Consider the following 24,980-nt stretch of genomic DNA (forward strand, 5'->3'; position numbering starts at 1 on the left):
CTCATCAGCACTGTGCAGTCTCGCCTTCATCCCGGGGCCACAACACTCAGCGCTGCTCCATTGAATATTATTATTTTAATGACTAGTGGTTTTCCCCCGGCAGTCTGTGGTTCTGCAAAGCCCACTGCCCACAGGTTGACCTCCGGGACTGGCATGGGGCCCGGCCAGTTTGGAGACCCCCCACCCTGCCCCATGGGCCACCTGCCCACCCTGGCCCTGCGCTGGGGGTCTCCGCTGCCCACGCCCCTCCAAGGCTTCGCCAGTGCTCAAAACCTCAGCCTGGGCTGGGCTTTCCTTGCTCAGGCTCCCGTAGGTGTCCCCAAGTGACAAAGCCTCTTCGGCTCTCACGTAAATGGCAAGTTGCAGCAAATGAGGTGGGAGAAGGAAAAACAGACAGACAAACCGCTGGGGAACCGAAGATTTGCTTTCTGGCGGTTTTGCTTTTCAGCCTGGGCTAGCAGGAGAGAGAGGGGAGCCAAGCTGGATAAGCGCTGAGAATCCACAAAGGCTGGTGGCACCAGGCCGCAAACGGAGCGCAGCACTGACGCGCGGAGCAGAATAAATCGGGGCGCAGCACTAAACATCTGGCCAAGCGTCCCGGACGGGAGGGGCGATGGATGAGCTGAGGGGCAAAGGGGCTCAGGAGTCGTCCGATGGCCTTCACTGTTCCCTCTCTTTGTGCGCGCGTGTAGACCCGGTCCCGGCCGGCGGGCGTCAGCCTGGAGCCCGGGCGCAGAGCTCCAGGCCCCGCGTGGCCTGATGGCGGCCCAGGGGTGTTCCGCTACAGCCTGGCGGGGTCCGCGCCGAGCAGGTCGGCGGGGCGCAGGTGGCCGAGAGTCTTCATCTGGCCCAGGCCGGGCAGTGAAGCCGGCGCTCCAGCTGGCCCTCCACGGCCGAAGGGTGGCGGAGGCGCGCGGCCGGCACGCAGGCGAAGCCGAAGCGCGCGCGGTACTGCGCGTTGAGCTCGGCCCGCCGGCGCCGCTCTTTGGCACGCAGGTTCTGCAGGCCCGCTGCGCTCTGCTTGCACTACGACTCGGCCGTGAGCGTGCCCGCTGCAGCTTGCGGCCCGCCAGGTCCGAGAGCAGGAGACCCCCTCGGCCTGCGGAGAGGCACAGACACACGCGGGGGCGTCTCCGCGCCGGCCTCGAGCGAGCGATGGGGGGCGGGGGGGCGAGGTGGCGTGCTGTGCGCACGGCGGAGCGCGCGGGGCACCCCTGTGCCGCTGGGAGGGGCAGGAGCAGGGGCTTAAGCGGCGGCAGGGGGCCACCGGGCGATTCTGGCGGCGCTGGGACGCCCATTGCGCCGGTCCCTCCAACCTGTCCCAGACCTTGCGCGCCTCACTCTCTGCTTCATTCGGCCGGGGCCAGGACCTGGGGGCGGGGCGGGAAGTGACAGGTTTGTCTTTTGAGACCTTGGGGCGAGAGGGGCTGAGGGGAGAGGGGGCGGCCGCGGAGGCTCGGAATTTATGACTTGCTCGGGAGGGAGCAGGGACGCGATAAGGAGCCTGAGTATTTCTTAGGTTTTCAAAGTCCTTTGCTCTCAGGGGGGCTTTGATGTCGAAGAGGGCCGGACGCAATGGTCTGAAGACTTCCTGCAGAAGCCAAGGAATGGGTTTCGCGCTGCTCCAAAGGAGAGCGGGCTGGGGCGGGGTGGACCCGTAGGAATAACATCCATGGAGCTAGGCAAACACACGCCCAGGACTTTGTAACCCTATGTGTGAGCTCGGGGCTTCTGGAATCAGGCATCCAAAGGGGCTCACAGATGATTAACTGCAAGGAAGCCCATTTCCAGGGGGAATTCCATAGCCCTCTGAGTTAAAGGGCCTTTCCTGCATTTAGGAAAGTCACTACCTCCTACCACTACAAATCATTTAGTACCACTCACAATCGCTCTGCTGGGTCTCATTCCAGAGAACAGCGTTTTGTAGGAAGAACACCTCTCCTTCCCTGGGCCTAAGGTTGGAACCTCCAGGGACTTTAAGTCTAAGAAGAGAATTGGACTCCTTGGAGCTGGGCGAGGGAGCTTGTGTCTGGCACCATTTCAGACATGGTTAGCAGAGACTCCTCGTGTCGTTGTTAGTTGCCTTCGAGTTGGCTAAGACTCACAGCGACCCTGTGCACAACAGAACGAAACACTGCTGGGTCCTGCGCCATCCTTAAAATTGTTGCTATGCTTGAACCCACTGTTGCAGCCACTGTGTTGTATTTCGAGTGCCTTCCAACCTGAGGGGCTCGTCTTCCGACACTATATCAGATAATGTTCTGCTATTCATTAGGTTTTCACTGGCTAATTCCTTTCAGAAGTAGACCACTGGGTCCCTCTTCTTAGTTTGTCTGAGTCTGAAAGCGCAGCTGAAACCTGTCTGCCATGGGTGACCCTGCTGGTATTTGAATACAGGTGGCATAGCTCCTAGCATCACAGCAACATACAGACCCCCACAGTACGACAGACTGATGGACGCGTGGGGAATAAAATGAGGGTAATGACACCTAACTTGCTGAGTAGTTGTAAGGATTAGAGACAATGGATTTACCTGAAACACAGTGCTCAATGCCTGGTAAACGATCAGGGCTGAGCCATCATTATTAGTCCTAGTAAACCCAGTGGAGCTGTTGGGGGGTGTATCTCCCAGCCAAGAGTGTGGCTTGAAAGTACCTGGCTTTTTGTATCTCAACAAAGCAGTTGTCTGGCTCTGGTGCTGGGGATAGGCATCACGCTCAACTGGAAAAGGGGAACATTTTTAAAAAAAACTTTAATTATGGTATATTAAAAAAAAAAAGAACTCTACTGTAGATTCTTACTCATGGTGACCCCATGTGTTATGGAGTAGAACTGCTCCATAGAGTGTTCTTGGCTGTAATTTTTATGGAAGCAGATTGCCAGGACTTTCTTCAGTGGTACCATTGGGTGGGTTTGAACCACCAACCTTTAGGTTAGTAGTTCAGGGCAAATTTCTGCCACCCAGGGACCTTAAGTATGGTATCACCTCCCCTTACTCCAACCTTATAGTGTCTGCCCAATTAAAGGATAATTGGGGTGGCCTCATCTAACTCACCAACCAATCATCCTAAGAGGTATGGAGAACTGGGGGTAACATCTCCATTCAAGGGAGGATTCGATGGAGGCTCAGAAAGGGTTAGGAGACCTGCCCAAGGTCACTTAGCCAGAAGCTGGCTGTGCCTGGAACCTGGATACCAAATCACAGGCACTTTCAGGTTAAGGTTAAGAGGAGTTTAAAACGAAGCTGGTGTCACCAATAATCCCATCTCTATAAACTCTAAGACCAGTGTCTTAGAATCCCTCTTATGGGCCCTGCCCCTCAGGCATTGAAAACTCGACGTGACACAGCTTGGCCTGAATCCCCAGCCCACCTCACCCTGGGACCGAAATGGCCCAGGCTGGGAGAGGGTGATGTGAGTCCTGGGGCACCCCCAGACCCAGTAAGACCGCCCCTGCACTCGTCTTGGAGCTTCCTCATTCCATGGTCCCCTTGGACAGCCAGGGGATCCTGAAACACAATCTTCTGACAGGATCCTCACTCCTCAGCTTCCTTTCCTTACCAGCCCTAGCTGAAGGAGGAATAGTTATGGAGTTATTGGTGGTAGGTCTGTCCCCTTACCGACCCCCACCGGGCTCTCTGAGCTGACCTCTCCACAATGACGTCAATTTGGGTGCACAGATTGGTGTACCAAGGGGCTGATCTCACACACACCAGGCCTGCCACTTGTCCTTCTTGACCGACACCTTGCTTCTCACTCCCCTTGGGTTTATCTGCCCCCTTGGAACCATTGCTCCTGGTTAATATTTGCCCAGGACTGAGTGTACGTTTTCACACTTTGTGGGGAGGAGAAGGAAGGGGCGAGAGGGAGGAGGTCAAGAACAGTAGGGAGTAAAGAGAAGAGGAAAAGAGGCTACGAAGAGATAACTTGAATCAAAACAACAAAAACAAAGCCCTTGGCTGCAGTGAAAAGGAAAAGTTTGCAGGGAGTCAGGTAGGGGATGGTTGTTGTGTGCCTCGGAATAGTGACCCTATAGGAAGAGTAGAGCTGCCCCTTAGTGTTTTCTAGACTGTAATTTTTACAGGAGCAGATTGCCAGGTCTTGTCTCTCATAGAGTGGCTGGTGGGTTCAAATCACCAACTTTTCTTTTAGCAGTGAAGCCCTTAACCGTTGCTCCACCAGGGCTCCTCAGTGGATGGTAGTTTGGAAGAGGAGAACCTGACCCAGTTCAGCCCAAAGACTCCATCTTCGTTGCCCCAAACTACTGATCCCTTGAGTCTGCCTTTCCGACCTCACAGGAAGCCAGTTCCTCCTCCAAGGCTGCATCCATAACGTACCTTCCACCACGTCCCCAGCGGGAGGCAGGCGACTGCAGGTGGATCCATCCTACCTGCCTGCTGTGTGCTTGGGTCCTCTCACCTGGAATGCCTAAGTTCTAGCTAGGACAGCTGATGCCCCGTGGTTCACAGGGCCAGCTCAGTGCTGCCTGTTCTTCACTCTTTTCCAGAATCCTGGACTTACCGTCAGTGCCATTGGCGCTCCATGTCCTATATCCTGTCTAGGGGTGGAGATGTGGACATGCAATATTGTGAGGACCACACGTCATGAAATTTTGCACCTAGAAGAGTTCCTAGCACAGAGCCAAAAACCAGAAAAAACAAACCCATTACTGTCAAGTCAATTCTGACTCATAGCGACCCTATAGGACAACGTAGAACTGTCCCATAAGTTTTCCAAGGAGCGTCTGGTGGATTCGAACTGCCAGCCTTTTGGTTAGCAGCTGTAGCTCTTAACCACTACACCACCAGAGTTTCCAGGTAGCACAGAGCAGACACTCATTATTTCAAAAGGAGAAGAACTGGGCAGGCAGTGGTGGTCACCAAAGAGCAGGCAAAAGGCCCAGGACCCCCGAACAGTCCACCAGCACCCCAGCATCTGTGCCCATTACTGTGTCCTCCCTCCTGGTACAATGGATGGGCTGTCCCTTCTATGGAAGGCCAACCCCTCCACTTGCGCTCTTGAAGCCAGCCCCTCTTTCTTTCTCAAAGACTGTTGCTACCATTTTGAACATCAGTTTCCCCCTTCCACCACTTCATCACCATCAACGCACAAACATACGTTAGAATCACTCACCCCATAAACAAAACAAAAATCTTCCTTGATTCCTTTTTGCCCTCTAATTTCTCCCTATCTTTCTCCTCCTTCTTATAACATACCTCCTCAAAAGAGTTGCCTATTCTATGTTTCTCTTTCCTCACCTCTTGTTCCCAGTTCCTACTACCAGGCTCACCATACCTAGTTTGCTCTTATCAATATCACAGATGACCTATGTCTTGCCCAATGACCAATGCTCTGTCTTCTTGGTTCTCAGTGTCCCAGGAAAATGTCACATGGTTGCCCTCTGTCCTTCTTAAAAGATTATCATCACTTGCCTTCTGAGACACCACTGCTTACTTTCACTCGTTCTCGTTCCTCTGCCAGACCACAAACTTCGAACCACCCTGGGATTCAGTAATCATACCTCTTCCTTTCTCTATTTAACAGATGCCCTAAGCGCTCTCATCTAGTCCCATGATTTTAAATCCCATCAATTCTCTGATGACCTCCAAATCTAGTCTAGCCCATTTCTTTCCACTGAGTTCCTTGGTTATGGTCAAACAGAGTAGTCAACATTTTTATTTGGATGACAATAAGACATCTCAAACTTGGCATACTCCCATCCTCTATCCCTTCCTCATCTTGGAAAATGGCACCATCACTCATCCAGTTGATCAAACTAAAGGCGTGTTTTAAAAAAAAAGTGTTATCCTTGATTCCTCTTTGTTTCTGATCTGCCCCCACCCACCAAGTTCATCAATAAAGCCTGGTGGCTCTAACTTTAAAATCTGTTCTGAGACTCCAACCATATCCATCCATTTCTACTACTACAACCCTAGTCCAACTAGCCACCATCTGTCACTGTTAGCACCGCTGTAATAACCCCTTGACCTGATCTCCCTGTGTCTGCTCTCCATGATCATTACAGAAGGCAAATTCAATGGCGTCTCATTGCAAACGGTGTAAATACAAATTCCTTATTATACCTAGAATGCTCTACGTGATTAGACCTTGCCTTCCCCTCTTTCCTCGTATCCTTCCACAATTCACTGTTCTCCAACCACCTTGGTCCTTTTCTGCCCCCAAAGTGTCAAGTTCATTCCAGTTTCCTAGATCTTTGGCTACTTCCTTCTCATCTTTCAGTTTTGAACTCAAATGGCACCTTCTACGAAAGACCTCCTTTGTAATATATTTCCTTCATAATAAGTATAGAATCTAAAATTATTTTATTTTGTTATTATGTTAATTTATTAGTATATATTTATGTTAATCACCTATCCCTCTTTACTAGAGTGTAAGCTCCTTGAGGACAGGGACTTGTTTTGATTAGTACTCTTTCCCTGGTGCCTAAAACAGTGCCTGGGGTATAGTAAGCACTCACTGAATATTTATTGACAGACATCACTCTTGGGAAGGTGTGCTAAATATTTTTGGACTGAATAATTTCCAAGAGGCAGAATTGACTCAATGGCAACTAACAGCAAAGTGAAAACATTCTGATAGTGAAATAGAGAGAGGAACTCTTTCTGTATTACACCATTAAAGGAGCCCTGGTGACGCAGTGACTGAGTATTCATCTACTAACAGCAGTTTGAAACCACCAGCTGGCTCCTCAGCTATTTGTCTCAGTAAAGACTATAAAACCAGTGCTCTTGAGTCGATTCCGACTCATAGCAACCCTATAGGACGGAGTAGAACTGCCCCATAGTATACAGCCGAAGAAACCCTGTAGGGCAGTTCTCCTCTGTCCTATAAGTTTGCTATGCGTTGGAATCAACTGGACAGTAATGAGTTCGTTGTAATATAGAAACCTTATATCCTGCATTATAAGGGAATTACTACTGGATAATTCATTAATTAATCCAACAAATATGTTCTGTAATAAATATTAAATAATGAATTGTGACATTATCACTGCAATTCTGAAATACCAAAAAGGGATGCATAATTAACTCTATTGTGACAGTTGCCTGTGTTTCAACCCTTCTTCCTTTACTATTGCCATTCTTCTTACCAGGAAAGTCTCTTCATCATCTTTGCCAAACCTATTACCATCATAGCCATCCTACAGGACAGAGTAGAACCTCCCCATAGGGTTTCCAAGGCTGTACTCTTTCTGGAACCAAATTGCCAGGTCTTTCTCCTGCGGAGTGGCTGGCGGGTTTGAACCACTGATCTTTGGGTTAGCAATCCAACACTTAATCACTGCACCACCAAGGCTCCTTCCCCTAATCTTTAACCTTTGGAGTTGACTGGCTAGAGAGGATACTTTGCAAGCTAATGCTGGACCTGAATATTAGTCCTGGCCTGCCATCTACTGGCCAATGGTCATCATAACAACTTAAATGTACTGTCAACCTTGGTTTTCTCTAGAAACTGGGTTTTCAGTTTTCTTTCATGGTGGGCCATCTTCTTAGATCACCCATAACAAGTCACTGGGTAGGTAGATCACCCTTTCTTGAATACCTCCCCAAAGCCCCTTATAGTTTTATAATTCAAAGACTTCATAACACCTAGTTTGTTCTTGACTATCCAAGGGATAAAGCCAGGCTATGCACAAAAAAAAATCCCATTTTATTTGTTTAAAAAACAAACGTGGAGTCTGGGGCCTCAAGCATTAATGTTAATTGAACAAATGAGTGGATGAATGAATGAAAGCCTTAGAAAGTTTTTATACTTTGTTTCTAGCCCTCTGGAAAATCCTTCAAAAGCCGTTGGCTTGACTGTCAGAATTTCAGTCTCAGTTCAGCCACCTTGCTCAAGTTACTTAATCTCTTGCTGTCTCAGTTTTATTATTTGTAAAATGGGTATGATAATATTTGTTTTATAATGTTGTTATGAGGGTTCAATGAGTTAACAAATGCTCAATGTTTGGAAAAGTGCCTGGAACATGGCAGCAGTAAGAAGTCAATAAATTTGAGGTAGTCCAACTATTGTTATTATGATTGATAATGTCATCTATCTTATGTCATTAAGATGATTAGATATGGAGAGTCACCCAGCACTGAGACTCTGGGCCCACGTGTCCATCTAAGGGAAGTGTAGACACTAGCAGAGGAGTAAGGAGCAGCCTTCACCAGAGGGGAAGTCCCTCAGGTAATTGTGCCTAGTGCAGAAGCAAACATTGTCCAGTTGGCCCAACACTCCTTCAGCCATTTGGTTCCACTGACCCACCATCCCACTGAACTACTGTTCCTAAAGCCAGGATCCATCATCTTTCAAGATCACCTTAGGAACCAGGCCATTCATTCATTCAACAAATCTTTATTGAATCCTAGTATCTCAGTAAGGAGCCCCGGTGGCCCAATGGTTAAGTGCTTGGCTGCTAACCAAAGTATGGAAATTTGAACCTACCCAGTGGCTCTGTGGGAAAAGACTTGGTGGTCTGCTCCTGTAAAGATTACCAGCTAGGAAGCCCTATGGAACAGTTCTACTCTGTCACAAGGAGTTGCTAGGTGTCCAAAATCAACTCCAGAGCACTTAACAACATCCCAATATTGAGTCCCAATGTTCACTAAGTGATTTGGATGCTGACATGAATCAGAATACAGAGGTTCCACGGAGTCAGGAGAGGGATCAGGAGTGAAGGAGAGATTCCGGATTATGCCCCCAACCCCACTGTGCTTAGGACGATTACTAAATTTAACCTCAACTAGAAACTCTGGTCAGACGAGTTGGGGTGAGTCCTGGTGGAAAAGATGGTGGAAATAAGAGAGATTTTTCTTCTATTATCTAAGTTCCTGAAACCTAGATAACAGGAAATAAATGTTTGTTGAATAACTGGAGGAACAAATGAATAATAGATTTAATCCTCCATGCCATCTCGCTTTCTCAATGTATTGCTTCTCCCGTTCCACCAACCTTTTGGGTATTGACAGACATCACGGGACTTTTCTCCTTTTTCTTTTTTCCTAGTAAGAAAAAAGGTCACTTGTAAGGTCACTCACACCCTTTAAAAATCATTTCCCCTTCTGGCTTAGAAGGCTTTCATTTTGCCTCCCCCATTCTTCTGCCAAACATCTTGAACTTGGGCTTGGCTGACCTCTTGCTCTTTCCTGCTTGCTCTGCAGGCTTTGTTCTCATGGGCAGGAGTCAATTCATTTGTCCAGCGTGGGGCTGGGCTGTTCCTGTGACTTACTAAGTTACAAGGTCTTCTGTCTACCAGCTCTCTCTACCATCTCCTGCCTGAGCCACAGAGCAGCTGCAAAGCTCAGCTTTGGAGCCAAAAAAAACAAATCTGTTGCCATTGAGTCAATTCCAACTCATAGTGACCCTATGGGACAGATTAGAACTGCCCTAAAGTGTTTCCAAGCCTGTAATCTTTATGGGAGCAGATTGCTCCATCTTTCTCCTGCAGAGCAGCTAGTGGGTTTGAACAGCCGGGCTTTTGGTTAGCAGCTTCACCACTGTGCCACCAGGGCTCGTTCAGCTTTGAAGAGGTGCCGGGAAGTGTGGATGTCAGCACTGCCCAGCTTCTTTTGTCCATTTGATTTCATAACAGTATCCTCTACTCTTCCTCAAAACTAAACCAAAGCTATTGCTGTCGAGTGGATTCTGACTTATAGCGACCCTATAGGACAGAGTAGAGCTGCCCCATAGGGTTTCCAAGGAGCTGCCGGTGGGTTTGAACTGCCAGCCTTTTGGTTAGCAGCCAAGCTCTTAACCACTGGGCCACCAGGTCTCCCTACTCTTCCTAAAAAAAAAAAAAAAAAGAGATCTGCCTAAAACAAATTAAAATGATTTCCTTATTTTGGAGATTTTCATCTGATAATCGGAAACTGTCTAGGATGGCAATACTTTGTTGGTTGGTTTTGTCATAGAACAGAAATCAACCAGTTGCCATGGAGTTAACTCCGACTCACAGCGACCCCATGGGTTGCCAAGGGCTGAGTTTTTTAAGGTAGATCGCTAGGCCTTTTTTCTGAGACATCATTGGGTGGACCTGAGCCGCCAACCTTTTGGTTAGCAGCTGAGTACGTTAACTGTTTGCACCACCCCCGGAGTCCCATAGAAAAAAAGACAGCCAGCATTCTCCCCCTCCTCACCCCCATATCTCTGTGGAAGGGCTGTCTATGAAGGCAGCCCTGTCCTCACTACCCCTTCCGTCTACTTCAGGGCTGCAGTATCAGGGACAGCAATGAGGCCACCTAACCCTGGTCTCTGACTGGCTGTGAGTGCCATCCTGAGCCACATGGGGCCTGCCTCAACCTGCAGCCCTCATTGCTTCACCTCACACCCGGAAGCGCCTCATTTTCTCTACCTACCCACCCCAGAGAAAATGGGTAATCTCTTCCCCTTTCTCCAGAAGGAGTCCTTCAGATTCCCATCTCTCCTCTCATTCCCCCAGGGAGTGGCTGATCTGAAAGGGTTGACTTTCCTCCACAGCCCAGTCCAAACTGGCCCTTTCTAGTAAAAATGTCAGCCATCTGCTCTGTTCCCCTGGGCTCCAGAGATAGTGTGATATCAGGCTGTCTCCTCTCCTGCATACAGGGCATTCCCAAAGTGAATGCAAGAGGCTGAGGGGGTGGGCCCTCAGCCTGTGAGTCATGGCCTGAGGAGGAGACCGTACTGCTTCCTCCTTCCTGTGACCTCGTAGCTCTAATATATATATATATTTTTCTCTTCAGCTAAAAAGAAAGAAAACCATTGTCATCAAGTCAGTTCTGACTCATAGCTACCCTATAGAACAAGGTAGAACTGTCCCACAGAGCTTCCAAGGAACAGCTGGCAGATTCGAACTGCCAACTTTCTGGTTAGCAGCCTAGCTCTTAACCACTAGGCCACCAGGGCCCCTCTCCTCAGCGAAGACAGTTTATTTCATTCCATTTTGGGTTTAACGCCTAGCGAGGGCTTGACTCTCTTTTACGGAGCTTTGGGAAACTCACTGAGCTTTGAAACATGAATAGCTAAATAAACACAGTAAAACCTGAGAAAGCCGGAATTCGATGGGACTGCCTTTTTTTTGGGTCTCCACAGTTTCACGCCTTTGACAGGGTGCAGTCTTACTACTCTTCTTTCGATCTCTGTTAGTGGGAAATATCTGAGTGTTCCTTCTCTGACAGGTTTCCACCTTACACAGGTTCTGGCTTTCCCAGGTTTTAATGTATATCAGTGATAAGCAACTATCTAAAAAGATTTTGATAATCCCCATGGAAATCTCTTTGTAGAGGCTCTCTGTGTTGGACAGGAAAGCTTTACCTGACTGTGGAAGGGCATCGATGAAGGCACAAAAATGCTTCTCTAAGTCTTCCAGATCAGAGAATGGGCACTGAGAGGACATCTCTCAATGCCATTCCCAAACACTTCCACAAAGTCTTCTCTGAAGTCCGTGGAGTTGACCTCCTCCATGTCCAGTGCTCCCATTCAACTGAAGGCCGAGAGGCGGCCAGCTCCACTCCGGGAAGGGCGACTGGGCCGACTCTGCTCATCAAGTTTTATCTGCTACACGCACAGGCTGGCTTTGTACGCAATACTGGCTTCACGTGTTTTAAATGCCACTGGGAGAAGTTGATTCAGAAGGCTTGTGTAATGAACAAACACAGGCTTAAGATCTTGATCCAGGGAGCAAAGACCCGAGAGGAGTGAATGTTTCAAGCTGGTGTCATAATAAAAGCCAGCTGAGGAGCAGTGGTTGACTCTGCTTTCGAGCCAGGCATGCTTTTGGCGCCATTCATATTTTGATGTCATTGTGACCCCAAGGAAGATTTCCCTGATCATTCAAAGGAAGGTCACTTAGGTCAACCCACTTGGAACTTGATTTCCAATCTGTAGGTTGCTGCTGCTACAGAGGCTCAGGAGTTGTTATCTCGACTCCAATTCATGGCACCCTCTTGTGTGCCAGAGTAGAACTGCGCTCCACAGGGTTTTCAATGGCTGGGTTTTTGGAAGTAAATGACCAGACCTTTTTTCCAAAGTTCCTCTGGGTGGACTCAAACCTCCAACCTTTCGGTTAGCAACTGAGCGTGTTAATCATTTGTATCACCCAGCTAGGTACCATGTTTTACTCTTTCTCTGTATCCTCGATGCCTAACATGGCCAGTACTTAATAAATTCCCCTTAAACAGGGTGGTGTCTGTGGACTTATTCTGCCTGATTGGCAGTCATCGTTCAAACACCATTATGTTTTATTTTTTTCGTGAATATGTCTATCCCTATCTGAAATGATTTTGTCTATTTTATTTATTTGCAAATACTTGGCCCCCATCTGATTCTATGAGCCTGGAGATTTTGTCTTGTTTGCCTCTGTTATCTTGGGTGCCTAGAACTGTGCACATAGTAGGCACACAATAAATACTGGGAGTTGGGGGGGATAAATTAGTTGACTCATGACTGCATAGATTAAATTTCACACCCTAATATTTCTCATGTATACACATGGTGAGGAGCAAGGCTGACGAAACTTCACGTACTTTAGACATATTATCAGGAGGGACCAGTCCCTGGAGGAGGACATCACGCTTGGTAAAGTAGAGGGCAATTGAAAAAGAGGAAGACTCTCAGTGAGATGGAATGACACAGTGGCTGCAACAATGGGCTCAAGTATAACAACGATTGTGAGGATGGAGCTTGACCAGGTGGTGTTTCATTCTGTTGTATTTAGGGTCGCTATGAGTCAGAACCGACTCGATGGCACCTAACATACACAAAACAAAAATAATATGGAAGGTAAAGTCAAAGAGGAGTCCCTGGGTGTTGCAAATGGTTAACGCACTCAGCTGCTAACTGAAAGGGTGGCAGTTTGAATCCGCCCAAAGACGCCTTGTAAGAAAGGTTTGGCGACCTACTTGCAAAAAATTATCCATAAAGCCTATGGAGCACAGTTCTACTCTGACACACATGGGGTCGCCATGAGTCAGAGTTGGCTTCACAGCAACTGTTTTTTTTTAAAGTCAAAGAAAGAGGTCAGAATTTAAAAATAAAGACATTGCTACTATTTCTCTCTAGAATGAAAAATGCAAACGGATTGCCAAGAGTCATAGTCATTCCAAGTTTACTTTCATCTGAGTTAAAATTCAATAGGAGAACAACTACATTAGTGTGAATACATCAGTCACAGGAGAGGCGATAGTGCCTGTGACAATCTACCAGCTGGCACAGACTCTGCCCTCACTATGTCTGTGGACAGTTCCTGAGCGTGGGTCTCACCCTGAGCCATAACATCCTGACTGTTGGAGACCTCAGCCCTTAAAGAGAAGCTGATGGAATCGGGTTTTCAAAGGGGCCAATCCGATGCCAGATGGATTGCCATTACCAGCAATGAGAGGAAGAAAAGGTTAATACTTATACATCATACACGTATGTCGTGTGGTGCATATATAGCTTCCAGCTGTATCTCATAGTGGAGGCTCAGACTCATGGACTCAGGAGCCAAACCACCTGGGTTCTAATCCTGGCTCTGCCACTTACCACTTGACATTTGGCAGGTTGATGTATCTGATGGAGTGGCTAAAAGCTGTAGCTGCTAATCAAAAGGTTGGCAGTTCGAAACTACCAGCCACTCCTTTGAAACCCTATGGGGCAGCTCTACTCTGTTTTGGGGGGTCACTATGAGTTGGAATTGACCCGATGGCTTTGGTTTTGGTTTTGGGGCCTTAACAGTATTTACCTCACAGAATTTTCGCCAAGATTAAATGAGTTAACATACAAAAGTGCATAAAATGATTCCTGTTGCACAGAATCCCGTAGGTATATAATATAATGTCTTCGGTGTATAATCTCTCCATTTGGGCCAACCACAGGTTTTTCCTTTTTTTCATTTCTGCCACCAGAGATGCACATACGGCTTTCCTTGTCCAAGCAGATCTGGCCACAGAACAGTCCACCAGCCCAATACCCATCTTTCCCTGCTCCCTCCATCCACCACCACTCTTAAAAAAAAACTAAAAAACTCTTAGTTTCGGTTAATTCTGGTGCTGACTGGTACAACATCACTCTGTTGGAATAGAATATTCTATAGAATATTCTTGCACAATAGGTGAGGAAGGGAAAGACATAGCCTGTCAGGGCCCCACTACTGATCTACCCCACTCCTCAGCTTTCCCTCCCACCTCTTCTTTATAACCCACCCTTGTTCTGGGCATAGGCTAAAAGTGGGAAAGGAAGGCAGAGCAGAAGTTGAAGATGAACAGGATCCTGGTTTCACTGCACTTCCGTACTTCCAATACTCCATCCCTTTTATATGACTCCATACCATCTTCCCTTCTTATCTCTCCACACTGCAGGTCTCCCCAGGGCCATAGGAGCTCTTGCCTGTGGCTCAGATCTTGGGAGTTCTCAGCTCCTTTACAGCAGAAGGTAGACATCTGGGTCTGCAAGTTGAAACTCATTTGGCTCATAGATATACTGGTGCACATGGTGGGAAGGGTCTATACTACTGGTATTGCTACATTTAGGGTACATTAAAGGACCCCTGGTGGTGCAGTGGTGAAGTGCTCAGCTGCTAACCAAAAGCTCAGGGGTTCGAACCCACCAGCTGCTCCATGGAATAAAGAAGTGGCAATCTGCTTCCGTAAAGACTACAGCTTTGGAAACCCTATGGGGGTAGCTCTACTCTGTCCTATAGAGTTCCTATGAGTCAGAATTGATTCAACAGGAACGGGTTTGGTTTTGGTTTGTGGTACATTAAGTTACATAAGCTTTTCTCCACCAGATTGGAAACCTAAACTCCTTTTATTTTGTTATACCTATGGAATAATAATGGAACTCCGTATAAGCTACTAACGACGAACCTTTAAAACATAAAAGGTTAAGCAACTAGATGGTCATGGATATAGAAGCAATACAGGTAATATAGGCAAAAAAAAAAATTGACAAAAATCAAACTCAGAAATTCATGCTGATATTTATGCAAAGCACTCTGGGGGTTAACTTTTCCTATTTGACCATCTCACCAATCAAATCTATCAAAGAAAAGGTGGCCAGAAAATAAGACAACTTTCATTCATGCACAAAGCTAATGTATTGAATTGTACACTTTAAATAGGAATTGTATTGTTTGTGAATTATATGTCAATAAAGCTGTTTTTTTTTTTTAAGCTAATTTATATACCTAAGAAGTTTATATACCCCCACACATCTGTCAGATTCTTGTACTGTGGTGGCTTGACCGTTGCTGTGATGCTGGAAGCTATGCCACCGGTATTTCAAATACCAGCAGGGTCACTCATGGTGGACAGGTTTCAGCAGAGCTTCCACACTAAGACAGAGTAGGAAGAAAGACCTGGCAGTCTACTTCTGAAAAAATTGGCCAGTAAAACCTTATGAATAGTAGTGGAACATTGTTTGATATAGTGCAGAAAGATGAGCCCCAGGTTGGAAGGCACTCAAAATATGACTGGGGAAGAGTTCCTTCCTCAAAGTAGAGTCAACCTGAATGATGTGGATGAAGTAAAGTTTTCGGGACCTTCATGTGCTGATGTGGCACGACTCAAAATGAGAAGAAACAGCTGCAAATATCTGTTAATAATCACAACATGGAATGTATGAAGTGTAAATCTAGGACAATTAGAAGTCATCAAAAATGAAATGGAACGCATAGCCTAGGCATTAGTGAGTTCAAATAGACTGGTATTGGCCATTTTGAATTGAACAATCAGATGGTCTACTATGTCGGGAATGAATGGAAGACAAAAGGAATTCCATTCATCATCAAAAAGAACATTTCAAGATCTATCCTGAAGTACAATGCTGTCAGTGGTAAGATAATACTCCTATGCCTACAAGGAAGACCAGTTGATATGACTATTATTCAAATTTATGCACCAACTACCAGTGCCAAAAAAGAGGAAATTGAAGATTTTTACCAACTTCTGTGGTCTGAAATTGGTCAAACATGCAATCAAGATTCATTGATAATTACTGGGGATTGGAATGGGAAACTTGGAAGCAAAGAAGAAGAATCAGTAGTTGAAAAATACGGCCTAGGTGATAGAAATGACACTGGAGGTTGCATGATAGAATTTTGCAATACCAATGAGTTACTCACTGTAATAACTTTTTTCAACAACATAAACAGCAACTATACACCTGGACCTTACCAGATGGAAAACAGGGGAATCAAATTGACTACATCTGTAGAAAGAGACCTTGGAGAAGCTCAATATCCTCAGTCAGAACAAGGCCATGAGTGGACTGTGGGACAGGCCCTCAGTAGGTTGCTGCTGCTACGGAGGATAATGAAGCTGAAGGTGAAGCTGAAGAAAATTAGAGCAAGCCCACGAGAGCCAAAATATGACCTTGAGTGTATCCTACCTGAATTTAGAGATCGTCTCAAGAACAGATTTGATGCATTGAACACTAATAACCAAAGACCAGACAAACTGTGGAATGACAGCAAGGACATCATGCATGAAGAAAGCAAAGGGTCATTAAAAAGAAAGAAAAGCCAAAATGTAAGTCAGAAGACACTCTGAAACTTGCTCTTGCATGTAGAGTAGCTAAAGAGAATGGAAGAAATGATGTAGTAAAAGAGGTGAATAGAAGATTTTAAAGAGCGGCTCAAGAAGAAATGTGATATGTGAAAAGACCTGGAATTAAAAAACAAGCTTGGCATTTCTCAAGTTGAAAGAACTGAAGAGAAAATTCAAACCTCGAGTTGCAATATTGAAGGATTCTATGGCGGAAATATTGAACTACACAGGAAGCATCAAAAAGAGATGGAAGGAGTATACCAAGTCACTATACCCAAAAGACTTGGTTGATGTTCAGGCATTTCATGAGGTAGCATATGATCAAGAATGAACAATACTAAAGGAAGAAGCCCAAGCTGCACTGAAGGCATTGGTGAAAAACAAGGCTCCAGGAACTGATGGAATATCATAGAGAGGATTCAATAAACAGATGCAGCACTGGAAGTGCTCACTCATCTATGTCAGGAAATTTGGAAGACAAATACCTGGTCAACTGACTGGAAGAGATCCATATTTGTGCCCATTCCAAAAAAAGCTGATCTAACAGAATGTGGAAGTTAAAGAATGATGTCATTAATATCACACACAAGTAAAATATTGCTGAAGATCATTCAAAAGTGGTTCCTGCAGTACAGCAACAGGGAACTGCCAGAAGTTCAAGTCAGATTCAGAAGAGGGTATGGAACAAGGGATATCATTGCTGATGTCGGATGGGTCCTGGCTGAAAGCAGAGAACACCAGAAAGATGTTTACCTGTGTTTTATTGACTATGCAAAGGCATTCGACGGTGTGGATCATAATAAATTATGGATAACCTTGCCAAGAATGGGAATTCCAGAACATATAGTCGTGCTCAGGCAGAACCTGTACATAGACAAAGAGGCAGTTGTTTGAACAAACAAGAGCATACTGTGTGGTTTAAATTCAGGAAAGGTGTGTGTCAGGGTTGTATCCTTTCACCATACTTACTCAATCTGTATGCTAGATAATGTGAGAAGCTGGACTATATGAAGAAGAAGTGGCATCAGTACTGGAGGAAGACTCACTAACAACCTATATGCCGATGACACAACCTTGCTTGTGGAAATTAAAGAGGACTTGAAGCACTTACTGATGAAAATCAAAGACTACAGCCTTCCGTATGAACTACACGTCAACACAAACACACACACACACACACACAAAATTCTCACAACTGGACCAATAAACAACATCATGACAAATGGAGAAAATATTGAGAAAGTCAAGGATTTCATTTTACTTGGATCCACAATCAACACCCATGGAAGCAGCAGTCAGGAAATCAAATGACATTTGCATTGAGCAAATCTGCTACAAAAGACCTCTTTAAAGTGTCAAAAAGCTAAGGTGTCACTTTGAAGACTAAATTGCCCCTGACCCAAGCCATGGTATTTTCAATCCCTAGAGAAGGACATCATGGTCGGTAAAGTAGAGTGTTAGTGAAGAAGAGAAAGACACTCAATGAAATAGGTTGACATAGTGGCTGCAAAAATGGGCTCAAGCATAACAATGATTGTGAGGATGGTGCAGGACCAGGCGGTGTTTCAGTCTGTAGTAGGGTCGCTTGAGTTGGAACAAACGCAACAGTACCTAACATAGTAATTTATACACAGGTGTTGCCTCATAATTTTCTTTAACCTTACAGTTCTTATTTATGATTCTTATTTTCTGATTGCTAACAATACATTTGATTTTATCACAACTTTTTTTAATAATAATTTTTATTGAGCTTTAAGTGAACGTTTACAAATCAAGTCAGTCTGTCACATATAACCTTACTCCATACTCCCACTTAAAAAAAAAAAAATCCCACTTACTGTCCCCCTAATGAGTCAGCCCTTCCAGTCTCTCCTTTCGTGACAATTTTGCCAGTTTCTAACCCTCTCTACCCTCCTATCTCCCCTCCAGACAGGAGATGCCAACACAGTCTCAAGTGTCCTCCTGATACAAGTAGCTCACTCTTCATCATCATCTCTCTCCTACCCATTGTCCAGCCCCTTCCCTGTCTGATGAGTTGTCTTCGGGAATGGTTCCTGTCCTGGGCCAACAGAAGGTTTGGGGACCATGACCGCTGGGATTCCTCTAGTCTCAGTCAGACCATTAAGTCTGGTCTTTTTATGAGAATTTGGGGTCTGCATCCCACTGATCTCCTGCTCCCTCGGGTTCTCTGTTGTGCTCCCTGTCAGGGCAGTCATCGGTTGTAGCCGGGCACCATCTAGTTCTTCTGGTCTCAGGATGATGTAAGTCTCTGGTTCATGTGGCCCTTTCTGTCTCTTGGGCTCATAGTTATCATGTGACCTTGGTGTTCTTCATTCTCCTTTGATCCAGGTGGGTTGAGACCAATTGATGCATCTTAGATGGCCGCTTGTTAGCATTTAAGAACCCAGACACCACATTTCAAAGTGGGATGCAGAATGTTTTCATAATAGAATTATTTTGCCAATTGACTTAGAAGTCCCCTTTATCACAACTTTTAAGAAAAGAGATTGTTTTTCACAGCAAATAGAAAAAAAATTCTTAAATAGTCAAATTTTTATTTCAGTTTTCTGTTGAAATATTTCATGCAATTGTTCCCTTTAATTACAACCATTTACTTTTCCTGGGCACTTATGCAGAAGTGTTTTCTCCATAATATACCTGAGAGACAAGTTGCTTTCCTACATACCCATTTGTGATTTGAAGAAAATGGGTTGTTGGGGTTCATTTAACCTTGCTGTTACCAGATCTCTCGTGATTGACTGAGGCCTGAGCCAAAGTAAGATGAATGACTATCAGAAGGCGCCTCAGACAGTGGAAGCTGGCCAGCGTGGTGGTGAGGTGGCCAGCTCTCAGCTCTGTAGGCATGATTTCCAAACCTGGCTATGCATTTCTAAATACTTAACCTTCTTAAGGAAATCCTGGTAGCACAGTGGTTAAGAGTTTGGCTGCTAACCAGAAGGTTGGTGGTTCGAATTCCTCAGGCACTCCTTGGCAACCCTATGGGACAGTACTACTTTGTCCTATAGGGTCTCTATGAGTTGGAATCAACTTGACAGCAACAGGTTTAACCTTCTTAAACCTTGATTTCACCATACATTAAACTACCATGGAATGAGTTCTCACCTCACAGTTTGTTAAATGGGCAATACGTGTAAAGCTTTTAGCACAGCTCTGAAATGGTATGTTATTTGGTATATTACCAATAACTGTTAACACACAAAATTCATCCAAGCCTTTTCTTTGACTCATTAAGATCATTTGCCACCACCTGTCTATCAGTGTGTTGTACTGTGGTGCTTACATGTTGCTATGAAGCTGGAAGCTATGCCACCAGTATTTCACATACCCGCAGAGTCAGCCATGATGGTTAGGTTTCAGTGGAGCTTCCAGACTGAGACAGACTAGCAAGAAAAGCCTGGCGATTGACTTTGAGGGGTCAATCACTGGAGGAGGACATCATGTGTGGTGGTAGGCAGACCCTCGGTGAGATGGATTGGCACAATAGCCAACAACAGTGGACTTGAACATGCCAGCAATTGTGAGGATGACAAAGGACTGGGCAATGTTTCATTCTGTTGTACATAAGGTCACCATGAGTTGGAGTTGACTCAACGGCAGCTAACAAGAACGTGATCATTTAGAATTTAGTACATGTTGGACCTCTAGGAGCTAAAAAGATGTTTGTATTTTCTTAGGCGGTCACTCCCTTATCTTTTTTTTTTTTTTTCCTGTTGCTGACATTTGTGGTGGTATGTTGTTGTTAGGTGCTGTAGATGCACTTGTGACTCGTGGTAACCCTATAGGACAGGGTAGAACTGTCCTATAAAGTTTCCTAGGCTGTAACCGTACGGGAGCAGATGTCCAGGTCTTTTCTCCCATGGAACCACTGGGTGGGTTCAAATCACCAACCTTTCAGTTAGCAGCCAAGAACTTAACCATTGCTCCACCAGGGTAGCATAGACAGAATCAAATGTAAACGCTGATATACCATTTATGTTTGCAAAAAATGATCCTGGGAATGATGGAGGAGTTCAGATAGATCTGATATAGAGGGAGTGCCCTCATGAGGAGATGAGGAGAAAGAAAAAAAGATCAGGAAGAAATAACAGTGGGGGGTGGTGAGGAGAGGGGATGGAAGGAAGGTGGATACTGTGGGGCTGGCCCTGCTAGAAGGGGTCATCTAGGACATCCTCCTGCTACAGGTCAATCACTTGTAGGTTTTTTTTTTTTTAACTCCAAGAATCTCTACAAGAGAGAAATGGATTCTTTTTTTTTTTTTTTAAGGTAAAAAGCCATTCCTGGCTCAGACAACCCTAAGCAATAGAAGATGCTCCAAGGAGAATAAGTTCTAAAGTTAATTCCCTGTGAAAATGAAAGCAGGTATAAAGTAGAATGGTAAAAATTAGATATTATGGAAATATCTGACATGGTGACGTCATAGACAGTTAATATTGGGAATATGATACATAATGCACAGAAAGAGCACGGTCATTGTCACAGCCAAGAAGCAACGGATGCTGAATAAATAAACTGAATTTATCGCTATTGAGGTTTTTTTTTTTTTTTTAATTGAGCTTTAGATGAAGGTTTGCAGAACAAACTAGTTTTTTATCAAACAGTTAGTACACACATTGTTTTATGACATTGGTTAACAACCCCACAACACATCAACACTCTCCCTTCTCAACCCTGGGTTCCCTATTACCAGCTTTCCTGTCTCCTCCTGCCTTCCAGTCCCCGCCCCAGGCCTGGTGTGCCCTTTTAGTCTTGTTTTGTTCCATGGGCCTGTTCAATCTTTGGCTGAAGGGTGAACCTCAGGAGTGACCTCATTACTGAGCTGAAAGGGTATCCAGGGTCCATACCCTTAGGGTTTCTCCAGTCTCTGTCAGGCCAGCAAGTCTGGTCTTTCTTCTTGAGTTAGAATTTAGTTCTACATTTTTCTCCAACTCTGTCCGGGACCCTCTAGTGTGATCCCTGTCAGAGCAGTCAGTGGTGGTAGCCGGGCACCATGTCATTGTACTGGACTCAGTCTGGTGGAGGCCGCGGTAGATGTGGTCCATTAGCGCTTTAGACTAATCTTTCCCTTGTGTCTTTAGTTTTCTTCATTCTCCCTTGCTCCCAAAGGGGTGAGACCAGTGCAGTGTCCTAGATGGCCACTCACAGGCTTTTAAGACCCCAGATGCTACTCACCAAAGTAGAATGTAGAACATTTTCTTTACAAACTCTGTTATGCCGATTAAGCTAGATGTTTCCTGAGACCATGGTCCCCCCAGCCCTCAGCACGGCAATCCCGTCAGGAGATTATTTTTTGTTTCTAATAAACTGATTGACCTTTTCTTTAATTTAGCTTCTTAAAATTTGCCTTTCCAGAGGCGGAAGTATAATGATGGAATCAGTTCTGGTGCCTGGAATTAATTAAAAGCCACAGTCCTCAGGCTCCCCCTACTGGTACCATCAATATAAAAGACTGGCTGAAGGGGCCTTGCCAGCAGAAACAGCAACTGGTTTCCAGAAATGGTGCTTGGAAACTATGTTCTGATGCAATGTTAACAATGCGTAGTTATGTTAGGGATACAACTTGACCGAAACTGTAGCCAAATCTGTGGTAAGAGTTGGGTTTTTTATTATTATTATTATTTTTTATTGAGATTTAAGTGAAAGTTTAAAATTCAAGTCAGTTTATCATACAAAAACTTATACACAAATAGTTATGTGACCTTAGTTGCTCTCCCTACAATGTGGCAGCACACTCCTTCTCCCTACCCTGCACTTCCCGTGTCTGTTCAACCAGCTCTGCCTTCTCATCTCACCTTTGGACAGTAGCTGCCCACATAGTCGCATGTGTCTACTTGAGCCAAGAAGCTCATTCCTTACAAGTATCATTTCCCGTCTGATAGTCCGTTCCAATCCCTGTCTGAAGACTTGGCTTTGGGAATGGTTCCAGTCTTGGCCTGACAGAGGATCTGGGAGCCATGACCTCTGGGGTCCTTCCAGTCTCAGTCAGACCATTAAGTCTCATCTTTTTACGAGAATTTGAGGTCTGTATCCCACTGTTCTGCTCCATCAGGGATTCTCTGTTGCGTTCCCTGTCAGGGCAGCCATCAGTGGTAGCTGGGCACCATCTAGTGTTTCTGGTCTCGGGCTCATGGAGTCTCTGGTTTATGTGCCCTTTCTGTCTCTTGGGCTCATATTTACCTTGGGTCTTTGGTGTTCTTTATTCTCCTTTGCTCCAGGTGGGTTGACACCAGTTGATTTATCTTAGATGGCAGCTTGCTAGTGTTTAAGACCCCAGATGCCACTCACCAAAGTGGGATGCAGAACGTTTTCTTAACATATTTTCTATGCCAATCGACCTAGATGTCCCCTGAAATCATGATCCCCAGATCCCTGTCCCTGCTACTCTGGCCTTGGAAGTATTTGGCTGTATTCAGGAAACTTCTTAGCTTTTGGTTTAGTCCAGTTGTGCTGACCTCCCTGTATTGTGTATGGTCTTTCCCTTCATCTAATACATTTCTTGTCTACTATCTAATAACCAAATACCCCTCTCTCTCCCTCCCCACCCTCATAACCATCAAAGAATATTTTCTTCTGTGTTTAAACTTTTTCTTGAGTTCTTATAATAGTGGTCTCATACAATATTTGTCCTTTTGCAGGTGACTAATTTCACTCAGCATGCCTTCCAGATTCCTCCACGTTATGTTTCATGGATTCATTGTTTGTTCTTAATCATTGTGCAGTATTTCATTATGTGAATATACCATAATTTATTTATCCATTCATCCATCGTTGGGCACCTTGGTTGCTTCCATCTTTTTATTATTGTAAACAGTGCTGCAATGAACATGGGTGTGCATATACCTTTTCGTGTGAGGGCTCTTATTTCTCTAGGATATATTCAAAGGAGTGGTATTTCTGGACCATATGGTAGTTCTACTTCTAAATTTTTAAAGAAGCACCAAATCGATTTCCAAAGTGATTGTACCATTTTACATTCCCACCAGTAGTGTATAAGTGTTCCAGTCTCTCCACTACCTTTCCAACATTTATTATTTTGTGTTTTTGGATTAATGCCAGCCTTGTTGGAGTGAGACGATATTTCATTGTAGTTTTAATTTGCATTTTCCTGATAACTAATGATTGTGAGCATTTCCTCATGTATCTGTTAGCCATCTGGATGTCTCCTTTGGTGAACTGTCTGTTCATGTCCTTTGCTTATTTTTTAATTGGGTTAATTGTCTTTTTGTTGTTGAGTTTTTGCAGTATCATGTAGATTTTAGAAATCAGATGCTGATCAGATTTGTCATAGCCAAAAACTTTTTCCCAGTCTGTTGGTAGCCTTTTTGGTGAAGTCTTTGGATGAGCATAAGTGTTCAATTTTTAGTGGTTCCTAGTTATCTAGTTTCTCTTCTAAGAGTTGGGTTTAATAGAGTTTAATTTCATTTCCCCAGCAGCATTATGGAAGAAAGCCCTGGAGATCCACTTCCGTAAAGATTACAGCCAAGACATGGCACTGTAGACAGACTCATCATGCCATCCCTCTGCAGCAAAGACCTGAAAAACTAAGTAAAACAGATATAAACATCAATCCTGCGGCCCCAAGCATCAAATGAAGGGATAAAGAAATAGGTCAAATACTGAATGGAAAAAGAAACTGAAGGAAAACAGAGAATGAGGAGAGCAGCAAGGTTTCTACCTCCCACCCAACCCCATACGCCACCTCTCTTGGCTTCCTGCTGGGCCCCAGGTCCACCCTGCCCTCACTCACTGGCTACCCCCCTTTTTTCTTTCTACCTCTTTCCTCTCTTTGTTCCCCCAACCTTGCCCCATACTGCACCCCTCTTCCTACTGGCTCTGTGTCACTGCATCTAGATCGTCCCTAGCTTAGGCCTGCCACTGTACTGGGCCCACACTGCCCTTCCCCTCCTGCCACTTGGCCAGCTGCTGAACAGAGGGATGTGAGCTCATATCATCCCCCATCTGACACCCCCGCCTAGCTGGTGAGGGGCTATGAGTGCTCCCACACTGCTGGACCAACTTCAGGAGGCAGGCAGCACCTGCCCAGTCAGCCCTCAGCCACCTCACCAAACCAGTATACAGCAAAGTGGGCTCACCCTGCCTGTTGTTGCCCTGCCCACCTGGGCAAGGTGGTGAGAGCTATTGTGCCCACAGATGAGCAAGCAGCAAAGCACGCCTGGCTCACCTGCCCTGATATATCAAAACAAAGAAGCAGGATGAAACAGATGAACATACAATCAATAAAGAAAGAAAATAATATCTTAATGGCTCAGAGACAGTAGAAAATATCAAAACCTACAAAAAAACAGGACAAGATGGCTCTAGCAAGTGACAAAAATAATCAGATGACCTTCCAGTAAAAGAAAAGCTAGTGGAACTACCTGATATGGAATTCCAAAGACTAATATTTAGGGCTGCCCAGGAGATTAGAAAAGAGATCAACAAAAACACAAACAAAACC

General features: G+C 45.3%; 1 protein-coding gene across 1 annotated transcript; it reads right to left on the minus strand.

The window, feature by feature from the left end:
- Positions 1-781: 781 nt before the first annotated feature.
- Positions 782-11,459, minus strand: URAD (ureidoimidazoline (2-oxo-4-hydroxy-4-carboxy-5-) decarboxylase). The gene is given in 5 exon segments (XM_049867414.1): positions 782-855; positions 858-1,222; positions 1,328-1,370; positions 11,295-11,369; positions 11,372-11,459. Coding segments are annotated over 5 exon segments (645 nt in total).
- Between the last annotated feature and the right edge of the window lie 13,521 nt (positions 11,460-24,980).

Source organism: Elephas maximus, chromosome 23 (genome assembly GCF_024166365.1).
Source record: "Elephas maximus indicus isolate mEleMax1 chromosome 23, mEleMax1 primary haplotype, whole genome shotgun sequence".
In the NCBI taxonomy this organism is placed as follows: domain Eukaryota; kingdom Metazoa; phylum Chordata; class Mammalia; order Proboscidea; family Elephantidae; genus Elephas; species Elephas maximus.